Below are 20,743 nucleotides of genomic sequence, written 5' to 3' on the forward strand. Positions count from 1 at the left end.
TAGTTATTCTATAGTTATTCCTCTCCTCCTTTCCTCCCTTAAAATAAAGTTAAGAGATAGGATAGCACTCGCTCTTTGCCAAAATAAAAATATAATCCAGGAAAACAAACCTGGCTGAGTTAACTTACCGTTAACATTCTGTCGTGGCCTGCTATCCACAGCATGTCATATGCCTTATAGCCTGCCATAATCCTGCAGTCGCTGCTGAGTGAATGGTGCTCTTAAGGCTCAGTCTCACTCTCTCATGAATGAATTTCTGTGTGCTTTTAGACATGTGAGAGCCTTAAGTCTTGGGCCTCTCAGTGTAAAAACTGACAGGGTGTGGTTTTTTGTTTGTTTCTTGGGGTTTTTTTTTTAAATTTTCTGCTTCAACATGTTGTTTATCCTTCCCACAATAAAGATTTTCCACTTAAGACACAAACAGCATAATCTCTAACTGACTTGAAAGCTAAAACTGCAGGAACAACCTGCAGGGGAAAAGCCTGATGTAAGAGGGAGCAGAAAGTCTGTGGCCACATCACTGTTTTGCTGTTCTCATTCCACCCTGATCTATACATCCATAGGGGATATAGGAGTTACCTGATTTAAAGCAAAATCTATAAGGCATGGAGCAGAGGTCGTTTTCAAGCAAGCAGCTGAAGTAGATGTTTAGAAATGTGCAATTACTTTCCCTCAGGGCAGAAGCAGTTCATATAATTAACTTGGCTAAGAAGGACTATTGCATGTGCCTTTCTCTTTGGAGTAACAGGTCAGAGAATGTTTATTCCTTTCCTATACACACTGTAGGCTTGCCTACATCCTGGCCCTGGTCCCAGCTATTACTCATTTCCCTAGAGAGAAGGGGTATGTTATGCCTGAAAGATGATAGCCTGAATAAAGTTGGATCCCCTTGCTGGGGATCCTTGCACTGAATCTTGCAGCTGACTGTCCTTTATTAACCCAGCATTCATCTTGAGAAGTCCTGGTGAGGTCATTAGTCTGGAAGGTCACTAAACAGACTTTGAGGAGAATTGCTTTTCAGGCCAGGAAGTGAGACTGAATTGTACATTGAAAAGTTGGGCAGTGCAAGAAGAGTTTTATATTAACCCTTACAATATTGTTGCAGTATTGTAAGAGTGAAATTTTTGATGCTGCCTGCACTGATTTTTTTTTCCCATCCAGCCTCACTGATGGCAATTCAAGAGGGAAAACATGAATTCTGGCCTTTGCTAAACAGCCACATATGTACTTACTCTGGCAACTGCCTCTGTGTGCACAGACATACTCACCTGTTCAGATGTTTAAAGGAGGATGAGGGTTCTTCCATGTCCAATAGTGTAGCAAGTAAAGGACATCTTTACATAATTTGCCTGATACCATCACTCAAGGTTGTCCCTTTGACTTTCAGCTGACATGTAATGGGAAGGTTAAAAGCAAAAAGAAGGACAGTACAGACAACTTGTTTTCTCTGCACAAGCTGAGAGCAGTACAGAGGGAATTTTATTGTCTAAGTGTCAAAGGAAGCAGAAAGAAGTATCAACATGAGGGCCATGGGAAGTGCAGTAAAAACTAAATAAAAATTCTGTGTTGGCTATGTAAGAACACAGAACCACACTGATTAATTACAAAAAGACACACATGATACTGTTCTTAAAGAAAGAAACTTTCGATTTCTTAGTTCTGAGTTGTACCAGTGATAAAAATGTAAATGGTTTTGGAGCGCCCTATCAGTGCTGGAGTAGAGTACTGATGTGCATGGAAGTGGACCGCTCTGGTCCCACTAGCACCATCTCAACCCTGATCTGGAGGGAAACTCTGCTCTGCAGAGATTATGGGGGATTCAGTAGCCTTCTGGGCCTAAACTGAGTTGCTCTTGAGCAGAAAGGGCCACGGCACCACTGAAGGAGAGTGGTTGTGATATAAGTAAACACCTGCTCAGAAGACACACAAAAATATTGAATTCCCTAAAGAGTTCAGCTTGGCTGTAGAGGGGCCATCTCCCTTTCTCTGGGAGAGCAAACATCAAGCCAGAATAGCACTTGCTTTGTTAAGTAAAATTATAAATGCATAATGCAGGTCTAAATGTTGTCAGGACAACAGTGCAAGGCCACTGGAATGAGTGGTGTTATTTCAGCCAGACTTGCACACACAATACACCTGGGACACCCCCTGCCTACACTACTGTTTGATCATCAGGACCACTTGAAATACTTCACTCAGAAGAAGCAGGTAGCTAAAGCAAACACCTGAAGTGATTAGCCAGAGCCACTGGAGCAAGGTCAAGCCAATCTAATACAGACTCTTGCCCTTTGGCTAACAGGAGCTTTCTTCTGTTCATTATAGTTTCTTAAACTCTGAAATTTTAAGGACAGTCATGTTTCAAGTCTATGCAACACCACACATGAATCTGCCATAGGGGGCAGGCACCTGATTAAGGCTTTCATCTGAAATACTTAAAATTCATCCTGTTAATCAGATTTGAAAACAGCAATACAATTACCATATGAACAGAAACTATGTTTCAACTACAGTTCTGCAGTAATTTATTCTGATCGAGCCAAGGAAACTATGTACCGACCCATACCCTGACCCACAGGTAAAATAGTAACCGAAAAAAAGCACTCCACTCCCACCTAAAACACTTGCTAACACACGTCAATTTCCTAAAGACTCCTTTAGCTTCTACCAGTAAAAAAAAAAAAAGGTTAGTGTGTCACAGACTGATGGACACCCAACCCTGCTCTTTAATATACAAAGTTCGTATCAGAGTGATGCTGTTAGCACAGAGTTTTGCTCACTAATAAATCATTAAAAATTGCAGTTGGCCAGGTAGTAAGGGACTTGTCTACATAAAAGCATAAAGAGAGGCTCCTTATTTCAAGGTTTGCATTACGTTTAGAATAGTTTCACCAGTAATAGGTCAGCATTTGTTGAAGTCTTTCAAAGCTCACCTCAGCTTCACATACAATGCAAACAGTGTCTATCCATTCCCAGTGTACAAACACAGTTCCTTTCCACAGAGTTCACGGGACTTGTACTGCAGAACAGACGTCATGTGAGACCTACTGAACAGTGAAATTTACATCACAGAGCTACATGAGTGACCCTATTAATATTTAACATTAAAAATCAATAGGAATGCTTGAGATCCATCTTCCTTATTCTGCAGGCACTAAAGGAGTATGACTTACATTATCATTCTTTCTCTGTAGCTCTAAAGCCTGCAGAAGTGAAAAAAACTCTCATCACCAGCCTTTTTTCCTTATGGTTAAAGGCAGACAGACCAAAAACCAGACCAAGTAGGTGGGGGAGGAAAGAAGTCAAAGTGCTAAAGTTTGTCTTGCTCTGTACCTTCAGCTTTCTTACAGCATAAAGCTAGATTAAATTAATCCTCTCTGTCATGGAAGGATGTGGTTTTGTTTGTTAGGAAGGAAGCAAAGCTTTGTATTGAATTGACTCATGCTATTACAAAGATGGGGGAGCAAGAGCAAGAAGGGGAGAACTCTATGGTCCTTTTCCAGTTTCTTGTACCATCTACTGAACTGGAGATACAGAAACAGTAAGGAGCAGGAATTCTACACAGAGAAGCACAGTAGAAGGCTCGAAATGGTAACCCTAGCAGAGCACACTTGTCTGCTTCTGTGTCCATCTTGAGAAGTTAATCAACATTAGATACAAGCAAAGAATTAAATGCTTCCTAACATATATAATTGTGCAGCTGGATCTTGAAAGAGGATGTTCTTGTCTAGCTGCAGCTAAGGATTAAGAGACCTTGAACTCTACCTGTCATTCATATCTTAAACATCCATTTCCTTTGTTTTTCCTAAGCCACTAGCTTTTTCTAAGCTATTGGCCTCAGTTACATCCTGCAGGAAAGCTCTTAATTACAAAATCAAACAAAGCATTTTGTTTTAAGCCATTCTGCCTTGGTGATCTAACACTGCTGAACACCCCTGTTGCCCTGCTCTCAAGAAAGCATCATTAACTTGCAGCTGACCCCTCACTTGTCTCATCTGTTGTAAAGTCTTCTCCCACCCCCACATTTCCTCTTTCCATCTAAAAATGCTCAAGTCTGTCCAGTTATTCAATGTTCTCTGTAGTAAACTACTAATTACTCTCAAGAGCTCTCCAGTTACTCTGAATTAACTAACCAATTGACTAAACAAAGTCATAGTGTAGATGCATTCTAGGCATCTTTTTATTTTTTTTAAATTTCTGGATTTCATCCACTTTAATAAAACCTGACAGTCAGTTTCCGCTTGCTGACTGCTGCTTGTATTTATCATATGATTCACAGTGGCATCTGAACTTTGAGTCCGCTGCATAGTAAACATTATGCAAAGGCAGTTTGTGGCTTCCAAGTGACCCCTATTATTTACAGGTAGCTGTGGTGCCTTTACAGCTAACATCATCGTTAGCACCCAGACATTAAATATGTTCATTTACAGCCACACAAAAATGACCAGAGGACACGTTCAAATGGGTGCTTGGCTCACTGCTGCTGTTCACTTCAGTTGTTGCATGTAGCTGGAATATAAGGGAGTGGACAGGTGTTGTACTGCACTGTGGAAACTGGCATACTCTTCTGGATTAACCTTCTCTGGGCTCAGCAGCAACTTCTGCCACCTTCTTACAGATTTTTCCTCCTGGTTGTACAGCACAGCAGAAAACGATAGACTACAAAGGGAGATTGGAAGGACTGACTGCAGTGGTATGGACACATCTTGCAAGTTACATCACAGTTAAGGATGTACAATTAGAAACCTGTAAGGTCTGAGTTAAATCACTTGTGGGTGGTGCTTCAAGGATTAACTGCTTTAACTAGGCAGAAGAGCTGATTTGTTTAGGGTTAAGAACACATTCTCTGCCACCAAAATAGCTCTGCTTATTATGAGGATGTGGCACAGGAATACTGCACCAAAAAAACCTAGGAAAGCTAAGCTCCATCATGTTTCTAACATAGAAAGGAAAAAATAAGCCACCGGGCTAACAAAATCAAATATGTGGTATTTCAGAAAGTTTAGCTCCTTGTCAGTGCTGTGATAAAACAAGACTGTTTCTCTCCAGGATACTCCCACTCCCAAGCTCAGTTTTTGCATCCCCCAGATCCATGCATCCAAATCACTTTAAGACCATGCTCTTATGACTTCTGGAAATCCCACTGTTCCCATACCCTAGGCCTCAAACAGGGAGGTCTGATAATACTCCATTTCTGACAAGCATTATATGCTTAAGCAGTAGTACAACACTCCCCCAGAAGAAGCATAGGAAATAAAGGCCACAAGTGGCAGAAAGGCCCAGCCCAGCCCTTTGGGAAAGGTTAGTATAAGTAGTGCTGTTACATACTGCAGCTATCCAAAGAGCCAGAACACAAGCACAGCTCTGGCACTGGGGTGGGGAACTGCTTTCAGGAGGCTCCAGGGTGAGCTGTCACAAAAGCAGCTGCAATTTCCTTGAGCAGGGCTTCTCACAAACAGATGTATGCAACTCTGGCACTAACACTACAGGGAGGAAGGAGCAAGAGCCTTGTGGAAAGGTAAAAATGCTTGTAAAACCTGTTCACATGATTACATCCTTCTTTAACTTTTTACTCTTAAAACTCGTACCTCAGTGATTGAAGTGCCTGCCACAAGCTTTCTGAGTAGCAGCCACTAGAAGTTAATAGAGAGAAGGCTGATGAACAGATTATGTGAAGTTCAGGTTTTCCACCAGCCCCCACCTGCCCCATCTCCATTGCTGGAACAATTGAGCTCTCTATGCCTGTTTTCATGTAGCAGTGGTATAGGCATATCCTGATCCACTCAACCACCAAAGGACTTAGAGCAACAGTTCACCAGCATTCCACTGTCTACCCCCTCAGAGACAATTAAATACTTTGAAATAGGCAGGACTAAACATACAAGATATGTTTTTTTTCTGGATGAGAAGACTTTGTATGGTTAATAAATCAGGCTGAGCAAATTCAGACCAACTCTCACAAGAGCAATGATAAACAAAGTGTTCATAATGACAAAACCAGGAGTTTTTGTACAAGATTCAGGGGCCATCATCCCATTCCAGCATCACTTCTCCCTCAGCCCTGCAGGCCTTGCAGGGGTTAAAGACTTCTGTGCACACAGGGAAGAAGTACTGTTGACAAGAAGCTCCATCTACTTGCTGTCAAGGCAAAGATAGCAAGTCCACTGGCCCCACTCACTTCATATTCTTCCTGAAGCAAACTCCCACTAATGTACAGATTTTTTTCCTTTTTTTCTTTTTTTTAAAAAATACTTCAGTGAATTAAGATGGTCACCTCTCCCAGAAACAGGCAGGCAAATCCTCTGGGACCCATGGGATCCAGCTCTGGGACCGGCCCACTAGTAAGTACCTGGGAAAATCAGCACTCTCTTTTGCTCCCACTCCCCTGTCCCATTTGTCAGAATCACTGCAGGTGGATCCAGGTCCCAAATGTGGCCAGCAAGAAGTCCATGGAGCCAGGCACACAAGGCACAGCTCTCTTCATACCCGGATCTGGTACCCATTGAGGTCTGGCATGGCTTTGGAATCGGCAGGCTTCTTCTCACCAGATGGCCTGTGAGCAAAGAAGGTAACAGCTCTTCAGAAACTGTTTTCAGTCAGGTGATGCTGCACATAGAGATGGCAGCACAGGAAAAGGTACACAGAGCTTCAGACTGATCCTGCACTACTGAGGACAGGACTATTCTGCAGCCTCCAGTACAGAATGCAAGTTAGCAAGTAGGAGGCCCACTCTGGAACCCCAGGTTATTATCAGGAAAACAATCTTGCTGTCAGCAGAATAATTTTTGGGATCTCTTTGAGGCACAGGTCTGTGAGGCACCAGAGCTCAGACCCATACATAAGGTTAAAAGTCAGCTACCAACATCACTGTCTGTTTGAGCTGCCTCCTCCTCCCTGCCAAAACAAGCAAGCAAAAAAAACCCAGCTGTCCCCTCAACTCCCTAAGCAATGATAAACTCACAATGGTACTGACTAGGGAAGAATGCTACTGCTGGTCAGAGAAATATCCACTGTTCTAAAGAAACCCAGTAGGACACCAGAAGGATCCAAACCCAAACAGCAAGGTGGAGTCCGAGTAAAGCAGATGCTCTAGATAGGTTTCCTGCCCAAAAGCCCCGCTTACCGTCGGTCCCCACGGCTGTTTCGCCGATGGGGGCTGGCCTGACCTCTTTGTGGGGAGGAGACATCTTTCTTTCTGTCCTTGGTGGGAGATGGTGGTCCAGTTCCTTTCCCAATCTGCCAGAAAAATAAAATTAAGAACTACATGAGCAAAAAAACAATGTGAGTGATAACAAAACCCACAAAAAACTAACAATGATTTATTAAATAGGAAAAAAAAGGACAAAAAGGCAAGGCAAGTGCATCAAAAATGCAAAAGCCAGAAAAAACAAATTACAGTGACAGCTATGCCTCCAAGGACTGTATAACTAATCACAACTGCAGCACTGCACAAGCATCCATTAGGGGAACAGCCTGTATAAAGTGGGTGGTATTCAGTAAGAAAGAGGCCCCAGCCTTCAATTCACTTTCCACTCCACACATCTAAGAGTAGAATGTTTCCTGTCACTCCAGTCCCCCAGTACACCAGCAGCCAGGCAACGCAGTGGATGTAGCAGTGAGTTACTCCATCCTTGCTGCTTACCTTCAGCCTCATATCACGGGCATGTCTCTCAAGCTCTTTGCGAAAGTCTTCCCGTGTTAGCTTGTCTAGATCCAGGATGGAGTGCTTCCACTCAATCTGCTCCACGCTGTGTGGGTCATGGGACACACAGTGGCCCAGCTTCACCTTTTTCAGAGTGTGCCAGCAGCGGCGATACGCCTCCTCGAAGTCAAAGATGAGTTCGCTCAGTGTGCGGAAGACAGGTGCTTTGTACATAAGTTCCTCACGTCGGCTGATGCCCAGTGCCCCATAGCGGCCGCCGAAGTTCACCCCCAGCACGATGTGTCGGAAGTAGTTCCCTGAGAAGTGGGTTTTGAAGCTGATGGGGAAACGGTCCAGTGTGGTCATGTTGTTGGTGAGGTAACTGACAGCAGCCATTATTCAGGAAATAACTGGTGATAACAGTTTCCTGACGAGACACGTCCTACCTGCTCCAGACCCTCCCAGCCTGCTTAGCAGATTCCCCATTGATTCAGACATCACATAGACAGGATTTGTTCTCCGGGTCAAGAGCCCAGCTGATTGCAGGCTGCCCTACTTTCATCTGGGTTATGGGGAAAACAGACTTGGCCTCTTCAAGAAGACAGTCAACAAAGAGAAGTTAATTTTGATGCAGTTCTGTGATGCAGAAGTTGCAATGCTAGCACCTTAAGTGTACTGTATTCCATAGCTCTCAAACTGTTAATACTGCAGCATTATTTCTCGGTTTGTTTTAATCTGTTTCACTAGCTACTGTTTCATACATCTTCAGGATAAAAAAATCACCAACCTCCACTTTTGAACCATTCACTCACCATCTCTGCCCCTCCAGGTGCATGAAGAACCTACAGCCCAAGTACCACAAACTAAATCTGAAAGACAGCTAGGAAAAATGTGTACTTAAAGATAACACACATCTAGAACTAATAAAGGTATTGCCTAAGCTAGTAAGTGACATACACCATAATTACAAGTTTGGGAGGACCCGTAAGTTACTTTAATGCAGAACACATACAGGCAGTAAGGGAACAATGCTATCCACAAAGGATTTCCTGACCTAACTCTACCTAGTGTTTTTGCTCCTCTTTAGATGCTCTTTTGTCTTTTACAACCTTATATGGGTGACCAGAGCAGCACCACTCTTCTTGGTGAAGGAGGAGCAACTCCAAAGGACTAGTTCTGACACTTTAGAGAATTGCTTGGATTTGGATTTCATTGGTGGGGTTTTGTGGGAGAACTGGGGAGGAAAAAAAGAGGAATGTGGGGCTGGTGAAAATATTATCACCACCCTCAAAGCATCACAAGCAAGAGAGCAGAGGCAAAAACACAAGGATGGGCAGACATGCACAAATCCAAGAGGAAAGGATACATTCCCAGGATCACAGCTTCCAGGCATTTTATTGGCAGGGCCTCTTTGGTCATTTCTTTGGCCAGGTCCATCAGCCTACAGAGTGGGACAAAGGAAAGATGAGGACAGTTAGAGGGCTTGTGCTATGCACTGTGGCCAGTTCAGCCCTTTTGCACTATATTTGCAGGGTAGGTTTCCAGGAGAGAGGGTGGCTCACAGAGGATAGAGAACAGCACAAAGTATCTTCTTTAAGAAAATATTAAATCCAAACCAGGCCTCTGCCACATGCTGTTGTTGCTTCCAAGGAATTCACCTCAGTGGGTGGCAGCAAAACTGCTTACTCACCAACCTGGGTTCTCAGGGAGACCACAGCACCAATGTCTCCACAAGTAAAACCCTCAAAGGACCAAGAGCCAGCAATGTTTGACACACAAGTCTCAAGGACAATAAAGCCTTCTTCTCTGGCATTAACCGTAGTCGCTGTTCAGTGAGTACCATGGAGGAGACATTGAACTGATTAGAAAAGAAGGCAATTAGACTCACATAAATTTGTGGACTAGACCAATAGTAAGAAGCCAGTCTTGGGAAATTCTCCATATGCTCTTTAAGAGAGTCAATGAACATCAGGTGCTTATTGCCAGGAACTTTTGGGGCACAGCAGTTCCCAAAATCTAGAGTGAGGAGAATACCCTTTCTCATTCAAAGTATGAGTCACCAAAAGCTTAGTGAGCCTAGATTCTGCAAAAGCACTCACAGGAGCTGTGAAGTCAGACCTGTAAAGATACTTTGGCTTTCACAAAGCCTTTGTAGAGCAGGACCTAATTTCAGAATCCCTCCAAAGTTCATATAGTTACATTCCAATTAGAAACAGGCAGAATATGCATATTTTTGCAATACATTGTCTTTGGTTTACTGCATTTACTGATTCATGACAAAAAAAACCCCTACACTCTTTCCTGAGAAAGACCAGACACAGCTCTGCCCAGCTATGTCCCAGGCAACAGACAATGAAGTTACCCAAAACAGGATGCAACTGCAGTACTGAAAGCCCTGAGTGCCACTAGACCTTGGGTAGGGGATGGAGAAAAAGCAGTGTGTATAGCAGGGCTCCATCAACAAAGAGATGATTAAATGCTGTAGAGGCTGCCAGCACTTACCCAGTCAGAGGTCTGCTCTTCTTAATCTCAAAGAATTGTGTCCCAGTGTGATTGTACCTGGAAGGAAGAAGTTAAGGGCTCGGCGGCTTGGAAGGTAGAGTTTGAAGAAAACTTGTCTCAAAGACGTTCATGTTATTTACTATTCTCACAGCAAAGTCATGATCCCACAAATGTATGAGCAACACAAGAAAATCCCTACCTCCCTTTCCTGCATTTCTCCCACTTAGACGTCCTCCTTATCTCCACTCTATTTCCTTGTCAATTCTTCTCTTCCTCATACCCACACACAGGCTTCCACTCCAGTTCCCAAAGGTTTATGCTGACAGCACGTGCTCTGCTCAGCTTTCCAGTTACCAGAGTAGAATAGTTTGATAAATCTCTTCCTGCTCCAATCTGCACATAATACATGGAGCAATGAAATATTCATGGTACCTTATTCTAAGATTGGCTGGGATCCAATCCAGAGTACAACCACCCTGGATGGGTGAAAGATGCCAAAAGGTCAGCCTTCTTACCTTGAGTTAGGGCTGAAGCCAGAGCTAGATCTATATCTCATCAGTGAGATTAGACTGTGTTTGCATGGCATATACCCGCTCTCCAGCACAACAGGAATGGAGAAATCTCATTCCCAGAACACAGCCAGCTCTGCATAAAAAGGGGCAGCGTACTACAGATGCAAAAAAGCAGGGTGACTGAGTGTTGTTTAGACAGAGAACAGCGATTGAGTAGGATGACCTGAGAAGGTTTGCCCATCACCACAACTTTCCCACACCTTAACAATGAGGTGATGCAGTTTGTAGTGCATCTGACACTTGGTTGTCAGGATCTCAGATATGTGTGTTTTTAATGCAATACCACTGTAAAGCCACTGACCTAGAAGAGTGGGTAGTGGGGAAAGGCCTTTGACAACATGCTCATTTGTTACATGCAGTGAACAGAACCAGAGGTAACTTGGGCAAAAAAAGAAAAGAAACAGAGCAGCAAAACAAAACATTATCCCAAGGCCAGCATCCTGTTTTCAAGGAACATGTTTCAGTTCTCCAGTTACAACAGAAGAAGCTTTTCTGTTTGTCACAGGGAAAGAAAGTCCTCTTGCTCTTTCTTCCTGTGTTATCACACCAGTGAGTAAGGTAACAGCAAAGGATACTGAAGCTCCCTGATGTAGCGCTGTACAGCTTCCAGGCGCTCAGGGATGGGGGTGGATGGCTGGAACACAGGCACACTTGGTATGGGAATCTGAAATGAGGAGCAGAACATAAATTACTACTTCCAAACCTCTCCAGCTTCTTGCTGAACTCTGTGGCACGTAGCTATAGGGAGCATGTTCCTCTGAAACTAGACCCTTTTGGCTGCCCAAAGTGACCACACCAGAAACATTCCTCTATTTCCACAATGGAAATTGGGAAGGGATTCAGAATGAGGCATCACCACAGAGCTGCAATAGAAACTATGTGAAAAGGTCCTGCATTTATGCAATGTTACATTGGACAAAACAGATAGAATTAACTGACAAGGCAAGATACAAGAGAGGAAAGTGATCATCTGAGGGAGTGTGACCTCATTTGAGTATTGGAACCAAAAGGCACAAAACAAAACAAAACAAAAAAAAAAAAAAAAAAAAAAAACAAAAAAAACCCAAAAAAACCCCAAAAAAAAAAGAGGCAAAAATGGACAATGAGTTTTCCAATATCACCAGAGGGTGGAACAGTCCTTCAAGCAAGGGTAGAAAGGTCCTTCACTGCTTCCTGGCATTTCAGATGAGTTGGCACTGACTAGGACACAGGCTTGACAGCATGACTCCCTGCCCTGCAGTGTCTGGTGTTTTGAATTACATGGTCAGAGAATGACTTCTGGATGTTCACCTTTCAGACTGCTGTCCCATTCTGAGGCCTCAGCCTTATGGGTCCAGTCAGATTTTCCTCACCATTTTCACCAATTGCTCTGCAGGGGATAACTGTAGTCTTGTCAGCAGCTGAGAAAACGTGTCTAAGGAAAGAGAAGGGACCTGTCCTTAGGACAAATAAAAAGGAGAAGACACAAGTTTGGGATGACTGATAGGCTTGGAGAAACAGCCCAATATTTTCTCTCTGAAAGATAGCTTATGCCTTGTATGCACCTTGCTAATATCAGACTGCATCTTTTCTCAGCTGTTTGACTTTTAATAGTTCAGTTCCTCCTCAGACTTCCCTCAGAGCTGGCCTATCCACAGCTATGAAGGAGTGAGTCAGAGTCAGTTCTTCCTTTGAGCCTTCAACTCTGCTGTGCACAACTGCCTCTGCTGGACATGGTTTCATAGCCATGGTACTACTTAGTGCACCCTTCACATGTATTTCTGTGGCCATCCATTTCCATATACCTCCTCCTTCTCCCCTGTGTTGGTACAAGTGACTGGTCAACCAGGTCAGGCACCTGGAGCAGCTGAAAGCTGAGTCTGCAAGCATGAGTAGTTTTCAGCCAGATCAGTTCCCTGTCCTGGCTTGCCTCACGGTTGCACTCTGCTTGTGCTCCCCCCACAGCCTTGAGGTAGGCTGGTGCTGCTCTCGTGTCACACAGAGGCACCGGCTGCCTCACTCACAGGGGGCAGCACAGGCACGCTGGGAGCAGATCTGAAACTGGGTTTGTTCAGCTGCAGCAGGAGCATGGAAGGCTCCAGAGAGTGGCACAGGAATGGAGGCATCTCTGGTAGTGCATGAGCTGAATCAGTTTGGATTCTGTGAGCTGACACACTGAGTCATAGGAAATAATTTCCAGGCAGCAACAACGAAAGAGGTAACAATCAGGGCAGGCTGACTATTTAATTTTGGTTTTTTTCTTCAGCATGGAGACTTTAATGCTTTTCAGTGGAGACAGACAGATTAAGTGCATGTTGACAGCAGAGACTAATGATTCTGGGTAGTTCCTCCTCCCTTTACTAGTACAGACCTCCGATCTCCTTTTCCTCAAAGGACTGTGCAACACTGAGACAGCATAATGGCAATCAGTTCAGCAGGGGACTAGTTAATGTGGAAGAGCCTCCTGCACCTCAAGTAATTAAACTGATGAAAGTACACTGTGCTCTCTCTCAGATCTGGGCCTGCAGCCCAGACTGGGCTACAGTTTCTTTTTGCATCAGGTCTATAGCATTTTAATAGGACAATAGAAGCAAAAGTAGAGGAATAAGGTCTCCATGCCTCAATTCCACACTGACAGGACAAGAGATCCTTATACTTTTTTCTTCCCCAGCATCATCCACAGCATATCTTCAAAGAACTATAAATATTAGTTAGTTTTCACAGTCCTTCAGAAAGCAGAGAAGAATTTATTTATAACAGAAATGACAGGAAATCAAATCTATTTTGACTTCCCTTTAGCTATTATGAAAGCTGAAGAGAGCCCAGATTTCCCAAAGTATATAACCACTGCCAGGCTTAGCAGACCAAATGAACACACCCTTGATCCCTCATCACTTGTGGGGAGTAGCTGCATCACCCCACTGCTAGATTCATGCACCCTGGCAGGCTGTCTATATGCATGGGATTGGGACTCTGCTTTTAGAAAGGGGATCCTGAGAACAACCAAGATTTTCATATACAAGTGGGCCATGCTGTATGTGAGGAAAGGTAGATAGATGGGAGCCAGGCACAGGCAGAGCTCCACCCTTATCCGTATTACAGAGGTGCTCTTCTGGCCGGCCTAGTTTAGCAACAGTTTCTTTTATGGTACTTATGTGTATCCAAACTTCTCCCTAATCTTCCTTCTGCAAATAACACAGGAGCAGTATCAGCCTTGGTTGAGATCCTGACTGAAAAAAAGAGATTATTTTTTCTGGCTATCTTGTTCTGAATCCATTAGATGCAACTCTTCCTGTCTTTGCCCTCATAACCATCTCATATAAAATCCATGATTTCTTTATGAGCCAAGTGCACATCACTTTGTATTTCCAGCTTGGACCCAACCCATTTGATGCTTCCAGCAGCTTGAAGGAAGGCAATACCCCATCCCGTTGCTGGAAAGAACGCAACTTACAGGAAAGTGGCACTCTTAAGGCTGCTTACTTGATGGGCACTCACCCCAAGTCTACTGGAAGGAAATGGAGACTAGAGGAGCTCTCAGACTCCAGTGAGAGACACAGCCTCTGAAGCTGATCTGTACACATGTGTCTAATCACAGCATCCCCAGTCATCATTTTATAGTATTTTAGTTTATCGACAGCTTTTTTGAGAGCTATTTCCCCCAACACCCAATGCTGGCTCCGATCCATGGCCAAAATTTTGGAGTAGGTAAGTCACTGTCCCATTCCCAACACCTAAAAAGGACTATTGACTCTCCAGCGTATGGAGAGAACCTGGCTTTTCAAAGGAGCTAGCCTTGCAGAGTACACTTACTGCCCTGATTCTCATCTGTTGCATGAGCCTTTCAAAGAAACTTGATGGCACGGAGACAAGTAGCAATAAGCAGCCCTCAAAGAAAAAAACAGATGCTTACAGGGGAGAAGGAGCTAAGGAACTAGAGCTCATCCATCCTTGTGGCTTCCTGAATTCCAGTATCCTCCCAGCTATATGCTGAGTGAGCTTGGGAATGGCATCTCAGATGGCAGAGTGCTGAATACAATTTACAGATCTATTTCCCAGGAGTGCTAGCAGATGCAAAAAAAACCTCAACAACCCAAAACCCAACAACCTCCAAAACAAACCAGCCTAATTTCACCTCTTATTGCAAGACCTCAGACCACTTGTGTCCCCTAACTGTAACCCTCTTGGATGAAAACTCTAAAGTGAGAACAGTGGAACTTTTTCACATAGGACCAAAACAAGGGACTGAACACTGTATTTCCCCACCTGTCATTCACTGGAGTCTTGTTTGTCAGCTTCTTTCTTCCATTTCCCTCACCTTTTTTGACCAAATCAGTCATTATGGTTAGGAAATTAGGTAGTGTGTGTTCTGACTGATCTGAAATTATTTCAGCCTTCACCTAGGCTCAGGACAAAGTCAGAGGAAAGGAAGGAAATCTGAAAAGGAAGGAAAAGTCTAATGGAGTTAGAATAGGGACTGTAATCAGGACTCAGGATTTGTTCCAGCTGCTGCCACTGATGCCTCTGACTCTTTACTGCACAAAGGATGTTGCATCACATGCTTCTCCAGAATTCCTCATGGAAAGCAGTATGGATTGTCTGGTACTATATAATAGCATGTTCTTCCATACTTCAAATTACCTTCCTAAGGAGGTAAATCCTTGCTAAAAAAGCCTGAGATGAAAAAGCTTCATTTTTTGTATCTGAATTTCCCCTATTAGAGTGATATGAATACTCTTATAACCCGCCAGTGCAGCGACACACCAAATGTTTGCAGTGTCTTTTGTTCACAGTATGCCAATAAAAGGGAAAGATTTTTCTCCAGCTGAGATGCAACACAGATAGCAACAATCACAAGAATTCACATTGAAATGTTTCAGTATGGTACAAGGCTCAGTGAAATGGTCAGTGGTTCCTCTTTTCATAGAGTTCTCTGCAGCAAGATCAGGAATGTGCTTGGAAATCACACCTGACCCTACACCAGCAATAAGCTCTGCAAGCATTTGCTAACTCCTCTTAAAACACCTGGCATCAAAAGTCTTTTTTGACAGACACAGTTCTGTTCCAGAATGCCTTTTGGTGTGGGACATTGTACCCAAATCAAATTTCTTCAGGTTCGAAGTCTTACCTCCGCCTGTCTCAATCTCCCACCTCAAGTATTTGGGCTCTTCTAAATTTAACTCTCATCTCTTTATCATTTATCCAGTCTTTCTCTTTAGCCACTGCCCATTCTCCACCCTTCGCCCTCCAGGCTGCTCACACATTAGCTACCTGAAGTCCGTTTCCAGCAAGGCCGCAGAAGAAGAGGGTGCTGCTGGCCCACCAGACAGGGCAGAGCCCCGCAGATGCCCTCTCGCACTCCTAGTTAGAGTGTGGCTGTGCTTCCTGCAAGAGCACTCCCGGGGCCCGTTTTTCCGAGGGATCGCTCCCGAGCCGCGGAGACCGGCCTCCTAATGGGACAGGCGGGCGCCTCCTCCCAGCGGGATGCCGCTGTTTCCCCCTTCCCGCCGCACCAGCCCCGGGGTGGGAAGGGGGGCCTCACCTTGGGCAGGTCGGCGGCGCCCCGGATCCTCTGCGCCACCCGCTCCCCCTCGGGGTGGATCCTGCCCACATGCCGCCACATCCGCTCCCAGGTGGGCTCATCCACGGGCAGCCCGCCGCGGTTGACGAAGAAGGGGACGCCGCCGTCGCGAAGATCCTCCTCGCCCTCCTCCTCCTGCTGCTCCTCATCCCGCGGTGCCGCCGCCTCTCCGGACGGGGGCTGCCTGGCCGCCGCGGCCCCGTCGCCCCCTGGTATCGGCATCGCCGCGCCCGCACTCAGCGCCTGCCGCCCGCCGCCGGGCCGCCGGGGGCCGCGCCCCACATGGCCGGCGCTCCGGGCACGGGGCGTCACCGCCCCCGCCTCGCCCCCGGAGATATCAGAGCGGAGGGTTCGCCGCGAGAAGGGGAGAAAAAGCCGGGCGGGGCGGTGCAGGGTGCCGCATCAGGCCGCCGCCGCGGCGGGGGAGGCGCCGGCGGCCCGAGCGCCCGCGGCAGTGACGGCGGGCACCGCGCGGGGCGGGCCTGCCGCCGGGGCGCCCCCGCCGCGCCGCCTCCCGGGCGCTCCGCGGGGCGGGCGGGCACGGCCGCCTCCCGGGCGGGGGCTGCATGCGGGGGAACAAAGCCCCGCGCAGGGCGGGGCGGGGCCGGGCACCGCTCCCCTCCCCTCCCCTCCGCCCCGGGCTCGGTCTCAGTGTGCGCCCTCCGCCGTGCCGGAGCCGGACTGCCGCTGGCGGGGCGCGGCCGGGCGAGCGGCGGTGTCGGTGCCCGCGGGTGATAAGGCAGATAAGGGCGACAGGGGAGGTGGCTGCGGCAGGGCGATAAGGGGCGGGGCGGGAGGGCGGGAGCGGGGCCGCGAAGCGGCTGCTGGAGGGTCGCCGCGAGGGGCAGCGGCGGCCGCGCGCTGCCCGCCGGGGGTCCGCGCTCGGGCTGCGGGGGCGTGAGGGACGGGCTGGGCCGGGCTCAGGGGCGACCCCGCAGGCGATAAAGCAGTGCCGGAGCCGGGGCAGGTATCCGTGTTGACATAGCTTTGAGGAACGGAAGAGCTGGGATGAGCTTTCTAGGTAGGAAGCAGTGCGGGGTGGAGAGCGTATTCCGATGCTCCTGTAGCACAAAGCAATGGTGAAGGATGGGCTCTTGTGGAAACGCGCCGCTTATCTAAGGGTATGCTGCACAGTCCCCCTCAAGGGAGGGCCCACCAGGGCTCTTCTGCCTGGGAAGGAGCAAAATACACCGTACCTGAGGTCTGGAGATGCACCACAAGTGGAAGATCCGAGTGTTTTGCACTGCTTCATCGTCTGGTTTTGTTTCAGCTTTCTTGTGAGAGAAGTGTGAACTCTCATGGCAGGTTCTCCACATGCTGCAGGAGATTTGTGAGCCTATTCTCCAGTGTGTACCTGCTGCAATGGTTGTGTCTTCATCTATATGAGCCAAGCTATGTCTTGCCATAGACAGGACTACTGGCTGTGTTTTCTCACCACCCTGTGGTCTTAATCCATGTTGAAATCTCTGACATAAAAGCATTCTGTAATTTAAGCACCAAGTACAAGAAATGTGTACAAATTACTGGGTCAGCTGCTGAGGAACCCTCTGAAGGGCATCTTGAAATACTTGCATTTAGCACTCCAAACAAAAGGCTGCGGTTCAGCATCAGTGTGGGGAAAGACATGCTGGTTGCCATGGAATTTGATGTGTCCTGAGAACAGGCTATAGCATTTTCAAAGCTGGGTAGAGGATTTCAGAGAGAAATTCCACTTCTTCTGTAGTGCTGTGTGGGCTGTTGCTCACATGAGATAATTTCTGAAGGCAAAATATTTGAACCCAGTTTTTTGTTGAACTCAACATTGCCCAAAATGCTGAAAGGTTGATTTTTTATTTTGGGAAAATTAGGCTAAATGTGTTTCCCTGCTTCTGCCTTCCAAACAAATCACCAGCATCACTTCATACAGTCTACATTAACTTCTGTAATATTTAAACATATAAATCACTGAATAAGGATTTCTTTTGAATTGAGACCTTAAGCATTGCAGATTTATCCCCTCTGCAAGGTCTTTATTTTTTTATTGCCTTTGTGTTTTACTTGAGAGCAATTGATCGTTAGTTGAAATTGACTCCTTATATCTAAAGAGGCAGCAAAGCCTGTGACAGGAATCACTCTACAGCCCCTGAATGGACCCATTTTGCAAGAACAGTTCATAACCTCCCATGTCCTCAGTCCCTTGTGCCCCAGTGGTCCTCAGTCCCTCTAGAGACACAGGACTGGGAATGTGCCAGTCATGCAATGGCACCAGCCTACTGGGGGACATCATCTGCATTTTGCTTGAGGGGCAGGTATATTTTCATTAACAACACTGCAGAAAGGACACGGTGTAAAGACTTTAAAAGCTTCTTTTAGAGCTGTATTGCCTCCCCTGGCTGAAATTAGGTACAGCTGTTTCTAGAGTTAAGGATGCTTGGTTTGAGTCTGAGCTCCAGCACTAATTCAGGGCTGGTAGATCATATTGCCTTCTGTATCTCAGCTTTTCTACCTGTTAGAGGGAAATGCTAATAACCCTGATTGCAGCTAGAGATTTTGTAAATATTAGTTGGCATTTTTGGCACATTAATAACTATTTTTTCTTAAAAGTAAAAATAGTCATAGTAGAAGTGAAATACAATTCTTGTATGTTTCATGTCTTAAAATATATTCTCAAATCTCAGCTGGAGGAAATGTAGCTGATAAGTATCAGCAGATCTCAAAATAAGCTTATCAAGGGATTTTTGTTTCAGTTTGTATTGGATAATTATTAGGCAGCATCCCTCCCTTCTGACCATCACGCAAATCATTGGTCTGTAGCAGGGGATCTGTATTTTAAGGTAGTACCGTGGCACTTAGCTTTGCATAGCTGAAAAAGGATAGGGCAGAGCCATGCCAAGTGAGCCAGTCCCTGCAGTGGGACCTGGACACAACTGAGGTGACAGCAGAGGACAGAGAGCTCACTTCCCCTTCTGCACAGCTTGTGCTTCCATGCCATGGGGTGCTGCTGCCTGCAGTGCAGGGTGTGTAATGCACATTAAACACTGCCTTTCATTTCTGGCAGCACACTGGCTAGGATGATGAGGGACCAGACGGCCCTTCTGCTTAATAACAACATAAATTGTTCATTTACCTGTGTTCTGTAGAGAAAGACTGTGCAAATGCTCTGTGTGTATCACATCTGAGAATGGTTTAAATGGGTGAAACTTTATTAAGACAGAATTAAGTTTTGCTGTTAGTGAAAAAACAAATAACATTGATAAAGGATTGAAATAAAGGCATAAATTATTGGAATATATAAGTTATTTTTAAGATATAAAATATTTGATAAAAGTATGCAAGTGGTATACAGACCACTTGAGAAAGAAATTCTTTCCTCTGTTCTTCTGTGAGGTGGGAGTTTTGTCTCTATTAGAGAGGATCTGAAATTAGTTTCTGCAAACATGGAACACATGGATCTTGAATGGTAGCGTTCCCTTTGTTTTATAATGTCTTCTAGATTTTTATAAATATTTAATTCTTTTTACTCCCGGCAATCATTTGTTCTTATGGTGTCACTTTGGGTTTTGTTTGTTTTTTGGTCTTCATATACAGTGTCTTTGTGATCTTGCCTACGACCAATTAAAACACTTAGCAAGGATTTCTTCTTAATGGCAATTTTAGGCCACTGTTTAGTTACATTTTCTTAGTGTGAAATGGAACATCACAATGATCTTAAGGGTTTTTCCCAAACTGTATGATTCTATGTAATACTGAATGTTGCTTAGAGCATGAGTAGGGGTTGTGCTGTCTTTATCCAATTTGGCCTAATTTTTTGTGATCTACGGTTCTTTTCTGTAACTGTTTCGGATTGGATTCCCCTTTCTGTATTCCTGAAAGAGCTCTGTGAAAAACCTCATGTGGCAAATCAGCATATTTCTGAATTTGTTTCCCAGAGTACTTAGCTTTGAGACTATTTCCTTCCCCTTCCTTCCCCTTCCTTTTTCTTTTTAAACTTTTCAGTTAAAGTTAGAGGGTTGAAACTCATTGTCTAAATGGTGTTTATTTGTGTGTTTTCTTCCCCTGTGTTTAGTTTTCTCCAACTCACAGTACTCCCTTACACCTATTCACACAAATGTCTTTATGAGCAGTGCTGAGATCACTGTGCTGCTGAGCCGTTTGCATGTGCTGCAGTAGACCTTTGCCCTAAGCAGGAATTCTACCTTTGCCCTTAAATTTATTCTTGCTTTGCCTCTAATCAGGACTACCTATGCAGATAACAGCAAAGCTTTGTTATTTGATTACAGCACATGAAATGTTTCATCTGTCTGTGAGATTAACTGGTATAGCAGTGCCAGAATAGCACTGCCTAAAATCTGCCTGTTTTGTTGGCAGATAAGAATGACTTCAACAGAGACTGATATAGTGACTCCACACATTTTTCTCTTCAGGTGCAGTCATTCTGATTTCTTTTCATGTGTGGATCACACCTAAGAGAGAGGAGACTTAGATCCAATC

At 45.3% G+C, this 20,743-nt stretch overlaps 2 protein-coding genes across 5 annotated transcripts in view; one reads left to right on the forward strand and one right to left on the reverse strand.

The window, feature by feature from the left end:
* The window catches only part of ANGEL1 (angel homolog 1), a 154,130-nt gene that overhangs the window by 15,186 nt on the left and 118,201 nt on the right, over positions 1-20,743 (forward strand). The window lies entirely within an intron of this gene.
* On the reverse strand, positions 1,439-16,816 carry VASH1 (vasohibin 1). Its single transcript, XM_068192787.1, has 7 exons — positions 16,235-16,816; positions 11,289-11,377; positions 10,142-10,198; positions 9,006-9,080; positions 7,640-8,021; positions 7,121-7,233; positions 1,439-6,550 (listed from the first exon to the last, which is right to left on the reverse strand). The coding sequence occupies exons 1-7, from the start codon at positions 16,493-16,495 to the stop codon at positions 6,478-6,480; spliced, it is 1,050 nt and encodes a 349-aa protein (XP_068048888.1). The 5' UTR covers positions 16,496-16,816; the 3' UTR covers positions 1,439-6,477.

The sequence above is a fragment of the Anomalospiza imberbis genome, chromosome 6 (genome assembly GCF_031753505.1).
Source record: "Anomalospiza imberbis isolate Cuckoo-Finch-1a 21T00152 chromosome 6, ASM3175350v1, whole genome shotgun sequence".
In the NCBI taxonomy this organism is placed as follows: Eukaryota; Metazoa; Chordata; class Aves; order Passeriformes; family Viduidae; genus Anomalospiza; species Anomalospiza imberbis.

Bases quoted from the DNA above. Each gene is read 5' to 3' on its own strand.
- VASH1 (XM_068192787.1), bottom strand. From the start codon at position 16,495: ATGCCGATACCAGGGGGCGACGGGGCCGCGGCGGCCAGGCAGCCCCCG. The intron at 11,378-16,234 runs GTGAGGCCCCCC...TCCTCATTTCAG, and splicing joins GCGCCGCCGACCTGCCCAAG to ATTCCCATACCAAGTGTGCC. The intron at 7,234-7,639 runs GTAAGCAGCAAG...TTTTTCTGGCAG, and splicing joins CCCGTGATATGAGGCTGAAG to ATTGGGAAAGGAACTGGACC.